This window comes from Cylas formicarius, unplaced genomic scaffold (assembly GCF_029955315.1).
Source record: "Cylas formicarius isolate icCylForm1 unplaced genomic scaffold, icCylForm1.1 PGA_scaffold_2__14_contigs__length_35257938, whole genome shotgun sequence".
NCBI lineage: Eukaryota > Metazoa > Arthropoda > Insecta > Coleoptera > Brentidae > Cylas > Cylas formicarius.
In genome coordinates, this window is record NW_026844319.1 from 18,887,478 (window position 1) to 18,903,537 (window position 16,060).

The 16,060-nt window shown below is 35.6% G+C and overlaps 1 protein-coding gene across 9 annotated transcripts in view; it reads left to right on the forward strand.

Moving 5' to 3' along the window:
• The window catches only part of LOC132697706 (phosphatidylcholine:ceramide cholinephosphotransferase 2-like), a 61,889-nt gene that overhangs the window by 34,451 nt on the left and 11,378 nt on the right, over positions 1 to 16,060 (forward strand). For 4 of the 9 annotated variants that reach the window (XM_060663278.1, XM_060663281.1, XM_060663282.1 and 1 more), the window contains one exon: positions 14,554 to 14,717. In XM_060663278.1, the coding sequence (XP_060519261.1) occupies positions 14,554 to 14,717 (164 nt within the window). Of the gene's footprint in view, positions 1 to 7,439; positions 7,798 to 8,686; positions 9,139 to 12,208; positions 12,369 to 14,553; positions 14,718 to 16,060 lie in introns of those variants that run through there. The other 5 variants (XM_060663280.1, XM_060663279.1, XM_060663286.1 and 2 more) reach the window with 5 other exon arrangements.

The window sequence follows — 16,060 nt, forward strand, 5'->3', positions numbered from 1 at the left end:
AGGGAAAATATGTTAATCGTTAGCGTTATTATCTTATGTATAAACTTTGAAGCTTTGTGAGTTTGTAAAATCCCGAAAAAATATCCATAATCATACTAATTCAGATTGAAGTACTGCGCCATTATCCCCGCGCGTATATGTAGCCACAAAAAGACAGATTTTTATAGACAAGATTCATTTTTGAACGCTCGACTTTGAACGTTTGGATGTTACCTAAATATCGGCCACATCTTACAAACACTTCGGGTTGTAGAAACACATTCTCATCGAGACCATGTGTAAACAAAGTTATCGAAGAGAGACGTAGATTCTCGATTGATTACCGTCTCATGGCAGGTGATTAGAAATACCCCGTCTATCTGAAAGTTACAGTTACAAACGAGAGCGCCGGATGCAAGCACATAGAGTACACGAAGTTTCTACGCCTTTAGGTGCCGCAAAACTTTCAACGCCTCGAAGTTTTGATAAAATGGGCGCTTATGGCCATAATACTTAAGTGCCACTTCGAATACCGAATAGCGGACGTTGAAATAAAATTGTTTCTTCTTGGTATTTCGAGATTTTAATCCAGAAAATGCATTAGAAGTACCTACCATCGCTATCTTAAAAATGATATAAGAGGGCAAAGTTACATATATCATTCAACTCCACAATTTTCGTTTAAAAAATTGACTTTATCCTTGGTACTATCGGAAATAACGCCGAGATTAAGAATACAGCCAGAGATAATACCGAAGATTAACATCACGAACAACATTTTGAGCATCAATGTATTTTGTCCTAAAATTTTACCATATCCCGATTTTCTTCGTTAGTAAATAACGTTTTTAACTACATCAACAAATTATCGAGAACACGGCTTATTTTAGTATCAACAGTCACGACTTGGCGTAGCCTTAAACGGTTTTAACAACTGGCGGTCACATTAGGATATAACAATTTAAACTTTCCGATTTGAACGAAATCTCGTATTACGTCGGTGTTTATTATTAGCGGTATCGCAATCCCTGTTGCCAATGACCGTGATTGCTGAGAAAAACGAATGATTCATTGCTGATTATCAAAAATTAATTAGTTTTCTTGCCAACTGACGCAAAAGAAGGTATCGCTATCTTTCCGTTAATGCACAGTTTTATTAAATCTGAATCATGTTTGTTGTACATTACTAAATTGTGTATGCTCGATATAGAAAATCCATTCGAACAAGTGATTAAAATTTCGTGGTTTCGGAAACTACAGAAGTATATTTGTGCTACAAGTTTGATAAACACCACTTTAGTCATGAGTTTGATTGAGCTTAAGCGGTTTTTAATAAATTTCTGACTAGAGCAGGTTATCAACGCGTTGACTTTTTCAACGATCATTCGTTTTTGGACATATTTTTGCAAAACTGCACGAATACAAGCTCAGAACTTCTACTTTAAAATTTAAAGTTCTAGCATGATTATAAGTGTTATATGTTTGTGCTCAATCCTCATATAGCTGCGAAGTTCACCGCAATATTAAAAATTTCACAAAAATAATGTACTTACGAGGGCAGCGCCAAAATTTCCCCGCCTGAATATGAAAGAAACAAATTAGAGTAATATTTTTTTTTATTTTTCAATACAATCCTTCAATACACTTATTACATCTCTTTATTAAAAACTCAATCCCTTTAAAAAAATATTGTTTTGGTTTGTCTGCAATATGAGCAGCCTCTTTTAACTCAACTTCGTCGTTAAACCGCCGTCCACGTAAGTCTTTTTTCGAATATCCAAACAAATAATAGTCGCTGGGGGCCATATCTGGACTATAGGGAGGATGATCTATCTGTCGGAACCCACACTCTAAAACGGCAGCTTGTGCAACCCCAGCAGTGTGGACAGGTGCAAAAGACGCACGCCTCTGGTCAGTTTTTTTCGACGGTTTACACGTATGCAGTCTCGCAATTTATCTGATAATGTTGCGTAATATTTACCATTGACAGTGGTATTAGTTTCTTTTAAATCTATCAAAAGAATTCCTTCACAATCCCAAAAGACTCTGAATTTTCTTGGAGGTGCTTCACCCTTACGACGCCACTCCATTGATTCTTTTTTCAATAGAAGATCACAATAGAGAACCCTGGTTTCATCTCCCGTCACAATAGTTTCTATCACAGGTTTGGGTTCCGACCCACAGAGTTCCAAAAATGACCGCGCACACTCGACACGTTTTTTTGAATAGCCGAAAGGTTTTTAAGAACCCATCTTGCACTAACCTTATGCATACTTAAATGATCATGCAGGATTCGACGAACACTTGGATCAGAAAGCTTAGTAATTTCTGAGATTTCCTTGACCTTTAAACTTCGATCACTCAATACCACCTCTTCCACAATCGCAACAATATCTACCGTTATGACCTCCACTGGTCGACCAGTTCTTGAATCATCTTCAAGGCACTCCTGCCCCATTCGAAAACGTTTTGCCCATTCTTTCACTACAGAATACGAAGGAGAACTTTGGCCGTACACACCATCCAGCCTTTCTTTAATAATTTTAGGTGCTAACCCTTGTCAATGAAAAACTATTTGACGCAAGACGTCATTTTTTTTTTCGCAGCCTACTAAGATATATATTTAAAAGAAGACAAAATTTATCGTGATGCTGGAGCTGCATCTACGTCAGGCCGGGAAATTTTGACGCTAACCTCGTATATACACCACCAGATTTATATGGAATGAGCCCAGTATTAATTCGAAATTATTTTTTTGTTACAATCTAAGACAAAATAATGCGATAAGATTTGTTCTGACAATTTCGATTTAAAATTTAAATATAATGCCGTACATGGAGTTATCGGAAGTCCAGAGGGGAAGTATTATTGCTCTGGCAGAACGAGGCATGTAACAAAGGCAGACTGCAAGAATGTTTAGAATTACACAAAGAGTCAATTCAAAAACCTATTCAAGGTATCTGGAATTGGGAACTGTAAGAGATAGACCTAGGAGATTTCACGGAATAGTAACTACAGTAGGGCAGGATCGTTTCGTAGTTCGAATAGCAAGAAGAGATCCTATAACATCTTATGCTAGAGGTTTCAATGCTAATTATTAAAATAAAACAACATTAATTCCTGTCAAATTGTCATTTTCAGAAAATGTATTTTCTATAGAAATCTATAGCATCTAAGCAATTTCAATGGCTAGGTGATTCCATATACTTATGTACAAATTAACTCAAAGTTATTTCAAATGCGTACCTAAACACTCAATTTCGTAAAATCCCGCGGTATCTTGGCGGAATAATGTGTCCAGTATCTTCAAACAACTGACGATTACCTGCGACTGAGTCAAACCACCTCCAAGAACGATTATTTACGGAAAAGCCAGACATTAGCACTAAGTATGTCCTAAATTTCTAGCACTTTGACGCCGCAAATTGTTCAAAGAATATTTCGGTTAATTGTATCCCTAATCATACTTATAATGCGACCTACTTTCCAATATCTCGTTGAACAAGTATGTTATCAATGATAACTGGCCTTCATGCGATGCCAAAATTGAAGCTGACATGTGAATACAAACATTTTTTTCCCTTCTTTTCAACTTATAATTTACCGCATTACTCTTAAAGAAGAGAGCATTATGCTTTATCTATAGAAACACTTTCTCTTGAGAATACTGCACCTTGAGCACTTCTCAGAATAGGGGAAACCGAAAACTTGGAGAGATCCTAGATCTCAACCAAGATTATACTTAGGACATGTACACAGATTTCGAGTTTCCTTTCTTGCTTCTTTTTCGACAATGATTCTTTTACTAAGCTTGTGTGGTACTTGCCCGTAAGCACTTTTTTTGTTAAGCGCAATCTTCTTTCTGCAGAATCTCTACTAAGGCGACTTTGAAATAAATTTTCATGGAATTCATTAGGTGGCTATAAGTTTTAAGAAACGGATGAAACTGAACTGAAAGTTAATGTTGTTTTTCCTCGGGATTATTGAGACTGTAAAATAGGAACTACAATAAAATTTGTAGATTTACCTTGGTAAGACCTTCCAGTGACAAGAAAGCTCAAGTGGTACAAAGTTTCTCTTCTGCTTGATATTCTGGTTTTTACTATACTAATGGCTGTTTTTTTTCGATGTATAGAACTTTAAGTTGGCATTACTGTTCAAGATGGCGACCGATTTAACAGCTGTCAAGTGATTTATTCTCAGTTTGGTTTGGCAATTCATCATGACTAGACTCACGCCTGAACAACGCTTGCAAATAGTGCAATTTTATTTCGAAAATAATGGTTCTGTGCGGAATACATATCGCGCACTACGTCCATTTTATCGTCGACAAAATCGTCCATCGGAGCAGTTAATTCGATTAACCATGGAACGTTTTCGCACCACGTTTACTCTTATTGATAACTCGCGTCCCAGAGACGCCGTACGGTGCGTACAGAAGAAGCTATTGCTGCTGTAGAGCGTAGCATTGAAGAAGACCCGAATGAGTCCATCCGCGATCGAACACAGTAATTGGATCTGTGTCCATCCACTGTATGGAAGATTTTGCTGAAGGATCTTGGTTTACGTGCTTAAAAAATCCAACTCGTGCAAGAATTGAAGCCAAACGATCATCAAGTAAGGCGTAGATTCGTCGAATGGGACCAAAACGAGATTGCCGTTGTTTAGCGATAAAGCGCACTTCTGGTTGAATGGCTACGTCAACAAACAAAACTGCCGCATTTGGAGCGAAGTGTATGTCGAAACAGCGTTACATCCAGAAAAACTGACTGTTTAGTGTGCTTTATGGGCTGGTGGAATCATTGGTCCGTACTTCTTCAAAAACGATGATGGCCAGAACGTTACAGTCAATGGTGATCGGTATAGAGCTATGATTACTAACTCTTTCATTCCTAAATTGAATAACCATGATGTCCAGGAGATGTGGTTTCAACAAGACGGCGCAACATGTCACACAGCTCGTGATGCAATCGATTTATTGAAAGACACGTTTGGTGACCGCCTAATTTCACGTTTTGGACCCGTGAATTGGCTTCCAAGATCTTGTGATTTAACACCGCTAGACTACTTTCTGTGGGGCTATGTAAAGTCATTGGTCTATGTGGACGTTTGACCATTTGGAAGACAACATTCGTCGTGTTATTGCCATTATACGACCACAAATGTTGGAAAAAGTCATCGAAAATTGGACGTCCAGATTCTACTACATCCGCGCCAGCCGTGGCGGTCATATGCCAGAAATCATATTCAAAATGTAATGCCACAAGATTATCTTTCGGATAAATAAAATTCATGTCAATCGAATAATCCATCGTTGTTTTATTGCAACTTAAAGTTCTATACATCGAAAAAAAACACCCCTTATATAGCGAAAACTGTTTCATCCATTCTTAGATCATTTCTGAGATCTTTAATCTTTTCTTATGACACACAACATTGTCAACATAAATTGAAGGCCGTCTTTTCCTCATATTGTTAAGCATGTTTGTTTTCCCAACTTTTAAAACTTTGTCAAGATTCTGTATTGGCATAGATAAGAGATTTTACCTGTGGAACATCAGACCCTAAGATATATCTTAGTCCAATCCAGGCAGTTTTAACTTTGTGTGTGTTATGTTGTTGGCCCTCACTCAATGAAGGTTGTAGATGTAAGATTTCAGAACAGATTCCTAGAATTCGGTATGGCGTCCTTTAAATATTTTCGAGTAAATTACGTAGTGGCAAGAACCACATTCGCTTCGTTCGCTTCAGCAAGGTCGGGATGTGTAATTGAAACTCGAGAATTCACGCCTGCTTTATATAGATACAAACGTGACATTGAATTTTACTTTTACGCTCGCAATTGCGCTAATCTAAATTCGTTTTATTAGCCGGCGAGATCGCGTCAATAAAAAAACAAACGCAGCATTAATTTTGCCAGATTTTATTTAGATTGGTGGTCGTGTTTATAATTGATCATGTTTGACGCCGTTTCGATTGTAGATAAACTGGTTCGCGAACGGCTTGGCATGTTTTGGATGCTAGCGATGGAATATTTATATGAACACCGGCTTGTCGCTGTCTAAAATACGATGTCTTGAGCGAGTGAAGTTTGAATTTGATGCTGGCAAACGAAAACATACTATTTTGTTGAGGGTTCGGTATCAAAAAGAAACAAATTGAATTCGATTAGATTAATATAAACGGCATAAATTGAAATAAACTGATAATGGATGGGCTATGTTTGAAAACAATACCTATATTTTATTTGAAAAATACATTTTAATATATATTTTTTTAATGATCATAGAGTAAAGAATAACGTGGTAACGGCCGACAGACGTTGTTACTTGAATGATAGTGCAGGTAGCACTACGGCAAGAAGCATAAATTTAAATTATTGTATTGTATACCTATCACTGCCACCATTTAGTTTTGTAAAAAATAAAATATGAACTCTCTGAAATTAGTAAAACTGACTTCTTAATAATGAAAAAATTGTGAAATCAATTTTAAAAATAAAATAAAACAAACGTTCTTTTCGAAAGGAAAAAAACGCAGTCGCAAACCCCTAAAACTGATAAAACTTTGTACATTAAACTACCGTAAAATCGAAAAATCCAAACAAATAAAAATAGAAAGAACATTTAAAAAAAAACTTGCAAATAAAATCTGATATTTTAGTATAAAACCAATATAATTAACATTAAAGTGCAAAAGGCCTTGAAACTTTAATACCTAGTCGAATCATTAAAACATTAGTAAAAATTTTTGTTTTTGGTATTGGTAAGTTTTAACTTTTCAAACGTTGAAGTGTTATTTCTTACTGAAATTGTTACGGCAAGTTACTCCAAGTGATCTTCAGAATAATTTGGTATAACGTCCATATTCATTAATGCAAACTAATTTGATCTGCTTTTAGGAACCATAGATGCAATGGCAATGAAAATTTTTCTATTAAATGATAATAATATGCACTAAATTTAATTTTTCCTTCATAAACTCGTCGCTCCACTCTGCACTTAAAATAACAACAACGGACTAGAAGTTGAAAACAAACATTTCCCTTAACCATAGAAAACAACATAGTAGTCGTGCCTAGCCATTGACTGACTGTTTAGGTACTGCAGTGCCCCCAAGGCATACATGTTGTTTTGGTTAGTTTCGGCTAGCCCGTCCTACATATATAAAGTTGTCCACGCTTGTTGTCAATTTGAAAATGGCCAATCTATTTCCTGTCGTTTCAAAAAAGACTTAACTTTGACTGAGATTACAGTCGCATTACTAGTTAACACAATCATAAACAAATCACTAAAATAGAACCTATTTATTGATGCAATAAAATAAATTATTTAAAAAAAAATCGTTACCAGTGGAATTTCAAGGATTCGCAATCGCCTCGTTCGGTAATGTGTGTTTGCTCGAAAAATGCGAAAAATTTATTTAGCGATAACCACATGCACATTTGCGCGCGCTTTTAGCCGTTATAGTCTCGAGAGGATATTTACAAAAGCTTCGCACCTAATTTGTTTGTATTAGCCACAGTTCGCGATTTCGAGATGATAGTGAGGACCTTCGAAAGTTAGTTTCCGTCGAACTTTACAAGCGGATAATGTGCGGGCGAAAATGACTGAAAATGTTGGCGAGCGTTCGATAAAAAATGGGAATTTCCAACGCCTCTCATAGCGTTGAAAGAAAAAGGGATGTCGCATCGGACGAGCATGAGAAGAAAATGGAACAAGACATGGACATGGAGAATATCAAGTATATAGACGAGGTTACCGAAGAAAATAACAATCGAGAAGTGCATAAAATCGAGGAAACTGTAGTTGATGGAGAGTAAGTTTTGCGTTTCTATAAAGCGAAAAACAAACAGATTTTCGAATGACTCAAGACCTACCAAAGTTTTGTCAATAACATACAGAGTGTTTTCTAATAGAGAACGGGACCATTAAAAAAATTAATTAATTAATTTGTTTTGTCCGTTGCACGGGTTTCACTTACAAATGAAAACTAATTTCTCTGCATGCTGTCTTCTTAACGATATTGTTATGACCATGCAGAGAAGAGGTTTTTATTATTTAAGCGAAAACCGTAATTTGGCCAAATTTTATTAAAATATCTAAAGTGGTAATATAGATATTAAAAAAAATATATTTTATTTTTAAAAACTTTACCACCCCGTAGTCAAAAGTTAAGACGTTTAGGGCATATGTTCGTATGAAGCGTGTTTAAAATGGACTCAAAAATCGCCTAATTAATTATTGACATTCAGTTGGAAAACACCCTGTATTTTATTATACGCCGCTGAAAAGTGTCTACGAAATAAAACACTAAAATTATCCCTAAAGCGTCATTTTAATTATTATCTTTGGGTATTTCAACATAATACAGATTTTAAACACTGCTACTGGGGTAGATTTATTGCGCTACGTTGCGTAGTTACTTCACACCGTGTGACCCAAATGAATCGGAAACACTGCAAATAGTTGTCTTATGTTTTATTAATCTACTTGTTGAGAAAATTGGTTCATTCTTCGTCGAGCTGATGATCCACTAATCGCACACAATATCAGCGCAGCACGTGCTCTAGCGGGGAATCGATTGGGCGCGCCTGCGTACAATTTTTCCGTCTTTAACGAGTACGTAGAATTGTAAAGCTGGTGGCCTAACCGTAACGCCACGCATTGGAAATATTGTCAGCTTGACATCGAGATCGGTGCACTTCTCGTTGCTGACGGATGAAATACGGCAGCGGACAGTCGTGCTTTCGTGGTTGGTGTAGGTGGATTGAGTGTGTTAAGTATTGTTTTAAAATAATTTTGTTGCCGACTCGAACTGCCTTTCAATTAAATTTTCCGCAAGAAACTTGCACTGGACATCGAACACTGTGAATCGACTTAGGAAGAGAAAATCTGTTTCTGTGCCGCGAACTGCGTATTTAGGTTATGTGTGTTTCGTGTCAAACGCTGGGGTTTGGGTTTTAAATACACCTGCCAACGAAAACAGCAGTCAATAATATGCTTTAAACTCAATAAACAAGCGTGATCTCGGTCAAACGACGGAACGCTTAAAAGTAGCAGGATCAGCATAATTCAAAAGTTCAATTGCCATTTCCGGAATACCAAAGCCCGTCTCCGTCCAGCTATGATTAGTTGACGGACGTCATTTATAAGGTAGGTACGTAGCAATTTGTGTACGGTAAGGCGTACTTTCCTTATTAATTGTTTTTCCTAGAAATCTATTCACGTTTTGTAAAGTTCATTGATATTTTTAGAACTCGGGTTGTTATTGCCCGACTTTTGAGAGTGCTTAACATATTTTGCCATACGGCTGTTTGTTATATTTCGACATGCACGTTGATTTTTTTATTTGTGCATTAAGTATATCGGGATGTTTGAAACTCTATTATCTGACAAAAATTGACTCAATGCGTGCAAACTATATTGGAAATATACTGGAACTAATTTGAGAAAGAAACGTTTTGAGGAACGAACAAATTTTGTGAGACAATCAAAATGAAAAGAGTGCTCTGTAGTGCGTAAATGCCACAATATTGGCTGCCGACCGTTGTTTGATCGGTCATCAACCAGGTTAAATATACTGCGGATTAAATACGATTAAATATGTCCTCTAGGTCCTATAAATCATTTTGTTTTGACGAAAATGACGAAAAATTAGTTACAATATTTTATGAATCTTTTAATTCCTTCGCAGTGCTGCCAAAATATATCGGTATCTTAGGGAAACAATGAATCATTGGTACAAGTCTGGTGCTGTCAATGTACGCAGTTGCTTGCCATCTTTGTCGAATTTTTAACGAAAATAAGTTACCATTCCGTTCCAGATGAATTAGAATTGTGCCCGTTCAATTTGCATAAGGTTCGATTTTCGGCTTGCATGGTTTTAAATACCTACTTACATTATACCGAGCATTGTACCCAATCGAAGCCCGGAATTCCACTCTTGCACTTCGTGACGCTGAGTCAGACTGTTACTTAACACCATGTAATTTTAGGCCTGCGTTACCTACACTATCCACGAGAAACTGTTTTGTCTATATTTTAATATTCCAACCCCCACATAGAGGTTGTTTCACCGGGAATATCGATCTGTTATGGTAACTATAATTAACGTAAATTTGAAAATTTGGGGTTTTATCAGTAAAATACTTTTCTTTATAAAAGAGCAAGTCTAAGAAATTTAGTTAGTAAATCAGTTAAAAAATATATTATACTTATATAATTCTTACCGCTGATGACGTCAACGCACTTAACTTGAAAATTGTTATTTTATTATATATAGCTTTTTAAAAAAAATGATTTGTTTATTATCAACCAATGTTTTAATTATTTGAAAGTGCTTCACGGATTTCACGCTAATATGTGAATTTTTTTTCGCGTAACGTTAAACCTAAATGAAAAACGAATTTTAATGAAATGTGATCGAGAGTCTTGCCGAAAGCTACAATCGGACAGGCTCTGCGCGTTTTTCAAGAAGTTCCCGAATAATTCTATTTTTATTTCGGTTTGGACTTCATTCGAAAACAACTTTATTGTCGTTTTTATTATTATTTTTCTCTCGAAACGGAGCCTTTTATTTTTGCCCGGCGCTAATGAAATTCGACAACGGTTCAACAAATTCCGTTTGATTTAGCACCCAAAGTAGTAAGACTATCTGTTTTTAAAATTCGCTGATATTTGCAAAAAAGCAAAAAATGCAAATTTTATATTCTCGCGATATTCTTTTGTTTAGAACTTATTCAAAATAATTTAAAGTTCATCAAAGAGCCCTCTAGTTGGGTTCTCTTGTTCGAAAACGCCAACACACAAATTTTGAATTTAGTACCCGTCTCTAGAACCGTTTTGGTTAGTTAGGCTCGAAGAATCATCCATTCTTTCGTCATTGTATTCGAATGAATTTATTTCTCAAATACCAAAGGTAGCGTTATCAGTGTGACACTTTGTTGTCAAAATGTGTTCGGCATACATAAGAGCTGTATTGTTTACGGTTGACGTGTTGGTCGGTATCCAAACTTTTTATCTTGACGTTTGAAATTTATCAAATATTGTGCGATAAAATAAACGCAACAGTGGTACGTCACTGGCTTGGTGGCGTTATTATATTCCTAGTGTATACCAAATAAACTTTTAATCGTAGACCCACGAAGCTGTTTATTTTCTATAGCAGTGAACTCGATCTAAACTGGAGTAGGCAGCCAGCATCGATTTCGTAAGGCAAATTTTATTTAGAGGAGGAGTAGTAATAAGTATTAAGTGTAAATCGCTAGAGGGTACTTCTTTGAAATAGTGGCTGTGGTATATATCATTAAATAAAGTAATTAAACAACTAGGACACCCCGTTACCCCATTTATATAAATAAGAACGAGAAAGACAACAATCAGCATTACTGCCCGTCTTTTTCTATTGTAAAATTTGCCTCACTCCCACCACACGAGGCCAGTTCCACTAAAGATCGAGTTCACTGTGTTTTTCTAGTGACTTTATACAAATGTTAAATTTGTCAAGCAACAGATTCGAAGGAGAAAAGTATTAAACATGTATAACATAAAATCATCAGGCGCATCTAAAATGCGAGACGCATGCATGCAAGCATCCAAAAAAGCGACCGGGGTTCATGCAGTAAGCACCATAGGAGCTGAAATATTTACATTAATGACTTTTGAGTTCAGTTTTAAGTTTTGATATTTATTGCGTGTAGATAAGATGCAATGATTTGTTCAATTTAATTAAAAGAAACACAGACTTTGAACACTATCCAATTTGCGTTTTACACACAGCAAGTTTACTCATATTAAACACGTCGAGATCCATTAGCGTGAATTAATTGTAAGCATTGTTGTGCTATCCATTGCATTAAAAGTCATTTAGTTGTTTATGCCGCGGTTTTGAATACAACGCGAACCCGATCTAAAGGAGGCAATTGTATCAATTCGTCGTAATTTAGGTTCGTGGTAGATGATTGTTCGCACAGATGTTTCGTGGGTGCACATGGTGAAAGTGATTTCTAAAAAAAAAATTTGACGTAACTCACGAAGGAAAGTTTTTTGCACCAAAATTCTTGTGCGACCAACGGATCGAAACGGCGAAGTCGTAACGAACCGCCAATGCTATAATTAATGTCCGTTTTCAAGGTTTTGCCAAATAAAATTGTTAAATAAGTCTCGTAAAAGCGAAGGTCAAAGTCGATTTTCCGTTTGAAACTACGATAGCAAGTTTCCAACAATTGCCATCATTGGCGAAAGGTTTGCCATAAATATCCGTCGCGCTTCACGCCGGCACCCGCCGTTTATTTTGTTTTTTTTTTCTGTTCTGTAAACCCTCGCGATACAGCATGGCGGATGTACGAAGTAGCGTTGTCGTGCACCCTATATAGCTTTTTCAAGACGGTAAGATTGGCAAAATTTTCTCAAAAATGATTTTTTCAAAATGGCAGAAAAAGTATAAATGGTATGTACCGTGCGTTCAATTTATCTTGATAACATTTTAAATGGCTGTAACTTTTTTGTTTTTCGAGATATCAAGGTAAACAAAAAAACAAAATGTAGGGTTAGTAGCTAAGTTTTTTCCAAGTGACGTTTAAAACAAAACACTATCAATTTTGTGACATGTAAGCCTACATAATATGTTTTCAAATGGAACACCCTGTATATTATATATGTGTTTAATAGAATATCTTAAACAATATCATAAAAAATTCTTTAACTATTTCAAATACTGCTGTAAAAATAGGAATTTTTTATATAATTTCAAGGACTGACAAATAAAAGTAAACAACGTTGATGGTTGAATTATTCTCCATATCATTATTGTCAAAATATGCCTCAATAATAATAATGCAACCGCAACTCGTCGTCAGAATATTAGACAGATATTCCCAAGACTGACAATGAAATTTGCAGAAAACGGTAACGTATTAAATGCTAAAATGATATTTCGGAATCATAATATTTTAAATGAAAAAAATAAGCACACAGAAGCAGTTTCCTCTATTACTAGTGTATATATTCCGCGGTGTTTAATTCACTCAGTTTTGAAATAATTTAAGTTTCGTAAAACTCAAAAACTAAGTGCAGAACAATATCAAAGGTAGATGCAGTTTGGTTTGGATTTTTTAAATAAACATAATGAGAATCATAATTCTTTGAAAAACATTTTATGGACTGATCAAAGTTCGTTCACTACAAGAAGGGGTTGTAATAGACAAAATACGCGATATTGGTCTTTAAATAGTCCTAAACAAATACACGAAATAAAAACCCAGAGGTACCAATCAATTAATGGATGGTGTGATGTCATAGGTGGGCATATTTAACTGGAGATTATAATTTGCAACTCTTAGAGCACCAAATAGAACAATATATAGAAAATTTACCCCTAAATATACCAGGGCTGACTTTATGATGCCCCTCCTCACAATGTTATTCAATTTAAAAATTTTGTTAACATGGAATTCCCAAGGGTTGGATAGGGAACGACGGAACTATAGATTGGCCAGCCAACAGCCCCGACTTAACTTTAATGGATTTTTTTTTTGGGGACATATAAAAAATAACGTTCACAGAACTTCTTGCCATAATGTCGTGGAACTTCGGCAAATGATTTCAGAGACAATCCGAAAACGACACCATACAATTAGAATGTATGAGAAATGTGTTCAGGAAAATGGTGGTACCATACAGCGGTATTTAGAAAAGTTAAAGAATTTTTTACTTTACTGCGTCTTGTCATTGTTAGTGTTTTTGATCTACTTTAATTTGTAAATAATTATTGTTGTTGCAGTCTGTCACGGAACTCGTTGAAATTATATAAAAAATTCCTATTTTTGCCTATTTGTCACGAACGAGTGCGCTAAAATATAAAGTGCTTTACATCATTGTAATCGAAATAAGATATTCTATTAAGTACATATATAATATACACGGTCTTCCATTAACAAAAATTATTGAGGCTTATATGTCAGACAATTGATGGTGTTTTATACGTCATTTGAAAAAAAAACTTGGCTACTAACCGTACATTTGGTTTTTTTGTTTACCTTCATATCTCTAAAAACAAAAAAGTTACAGCCAATTAAAATGTTATGAAGATAAATTGAACATTGCCCGGTTAGTTAAAATATGTGGCGTTCTATTTATAATTATTAGATTCTAATACATTTTTGAGCGCCCTGTATAAGATGGGAAATTTATTTTAAATGTTCTATATAGTGTTCATTCTTACATTTCATGTTTAAATTTATGTTCATTTCGCTTAGGTACATAACCCAATTTTCACAAAACTTAAATTAGTATTTAAATAAACCTTAAGAGTTTATTTAGATATCATAAATGGTAGTAGGCAATTAATAACCTAACGACCCCCAAAATAACAGGAATCCACCCATGATATAGTAGAGTCAGCGGTAACACATTAAACGGCCTTTTAGCAGTAGCTCCCGTTACTGTCCCTTTCCTTTTCCATAGTACACCTGCATATCTCAAAAATTAAACTTTTGGAAATCAATATTCCACACAGCTCTAATAACCCTGTATATATAAAGATGGTATAGACTGGTGTTCTCTTGTGTTGCAGAATGGTATTAGAGCCCAAGTTCGTCGACTATGGCAGCATTCATCCGACAACAGATTCGCACCATCAACACAACGGAATTTTGAGTCCGCGGTCCACCCTTTTGCCGCCTCTCGACGACGAAGACGCCACTCCCAACACCTCCAATACCAACAAAATGACCCAAGGTAATTTTTGAGGTTGAAATGTGTCAATAGTTTTAATCATCTTCAAATTTAATCTAAATCTAAAAGTTATCAAATCTGCGAATTGGCTAGTAGAATCAACTTTCTTTTTGTTAATTTCAATGAAATGCCGATAAAGACATTTCTTTTTTCGTAAACTCGGTAGTTTTTTTATATTTGCCGCTGAGGTCTGAATACATTGCGCGTCGCGCGCTGTATTTCTGATCCTCGGAATAGTCTCGCTGTCCGCGACACAAGTGGGAACGATAGTTTCGCAAAATGTGACTCTCATTAAATCTTATCCTAAAAATAATTATTTTATTTTTGCGTCATCTTCAACATAGATCTTGGGATGTTTCCAACATGACAAGAACTCCCTTACCTTAGGTGGCGCAAGTGGCGCAGTTTTCTTCAAATTATAGAGAAATTAATAAAAATGCAATTTCACTTTATTTCAACAATTAAAAATAATACAAGCAACGAAAAGCAAAATAAAAATATAAAACAAATAATATCACAAATTGAACAGCGAAACTTTATTAGTGGTTGGTTCCCGTTTGTGTGTTTGTAAAAAAATAATGTTAGAATTAGGCTAGATTATAACAACAAAGTTTTCGTTCTCTTCTTTTCCTATGTAAACTAAACAAATAGCAAAATCAAATAAATACTCGTATATATATGTTGTTTTTGCTCCCAACGATAAACTATTTTGTTAAGGCGTCCTCAGTGAACTTTTTCGGTCTCCTCAATTCACCTATCTATGGCATGTCTTACGTCCGTTAGGGAACAGATGTCAATCACTGGGAACAAAATCCGGTTAATAAGGTGGATGCCGTAGCAAGTCACATCGTAAATTGTTTAATACATGCTTTGTAAAATAATCCCTGCTCAATCCCAGAATGTAGTAACTATTACCTTTCTAACCAACCATTCGTGCCATTCTTCGGATTTACTTTTTTAGCAGCTCTTGAAGTTAACAAGTATCAGACCTATCGAGACGTCATGAACTTTCAGTAGGTCTTGAATGGCGGTAATATTTCTTTCATATACCGACGTGCTGCGCGAATCGTCTTCTAGTGATCTACCAGTTTTAAAACGATCGATCCACTAATAAACACTACTTTTAGATTCTACAGTCACCCAAATAATCTTTATAGACGCTGAATAATTTCTAATGTTTTCACACCTTGTTTCCACAAAAAAAAAATTGTTCTTTAAGATTTTGTTGCCTCTTCCTTGGTTACAAAAACAGTGCAATTAAAATGCGTCAGTCCAACATCCAAGTCAAACTGATCATGCTTTTTACAAAACTTCTGGTTTCCTCCTGCGTCGGTCTTTGCTTAGTC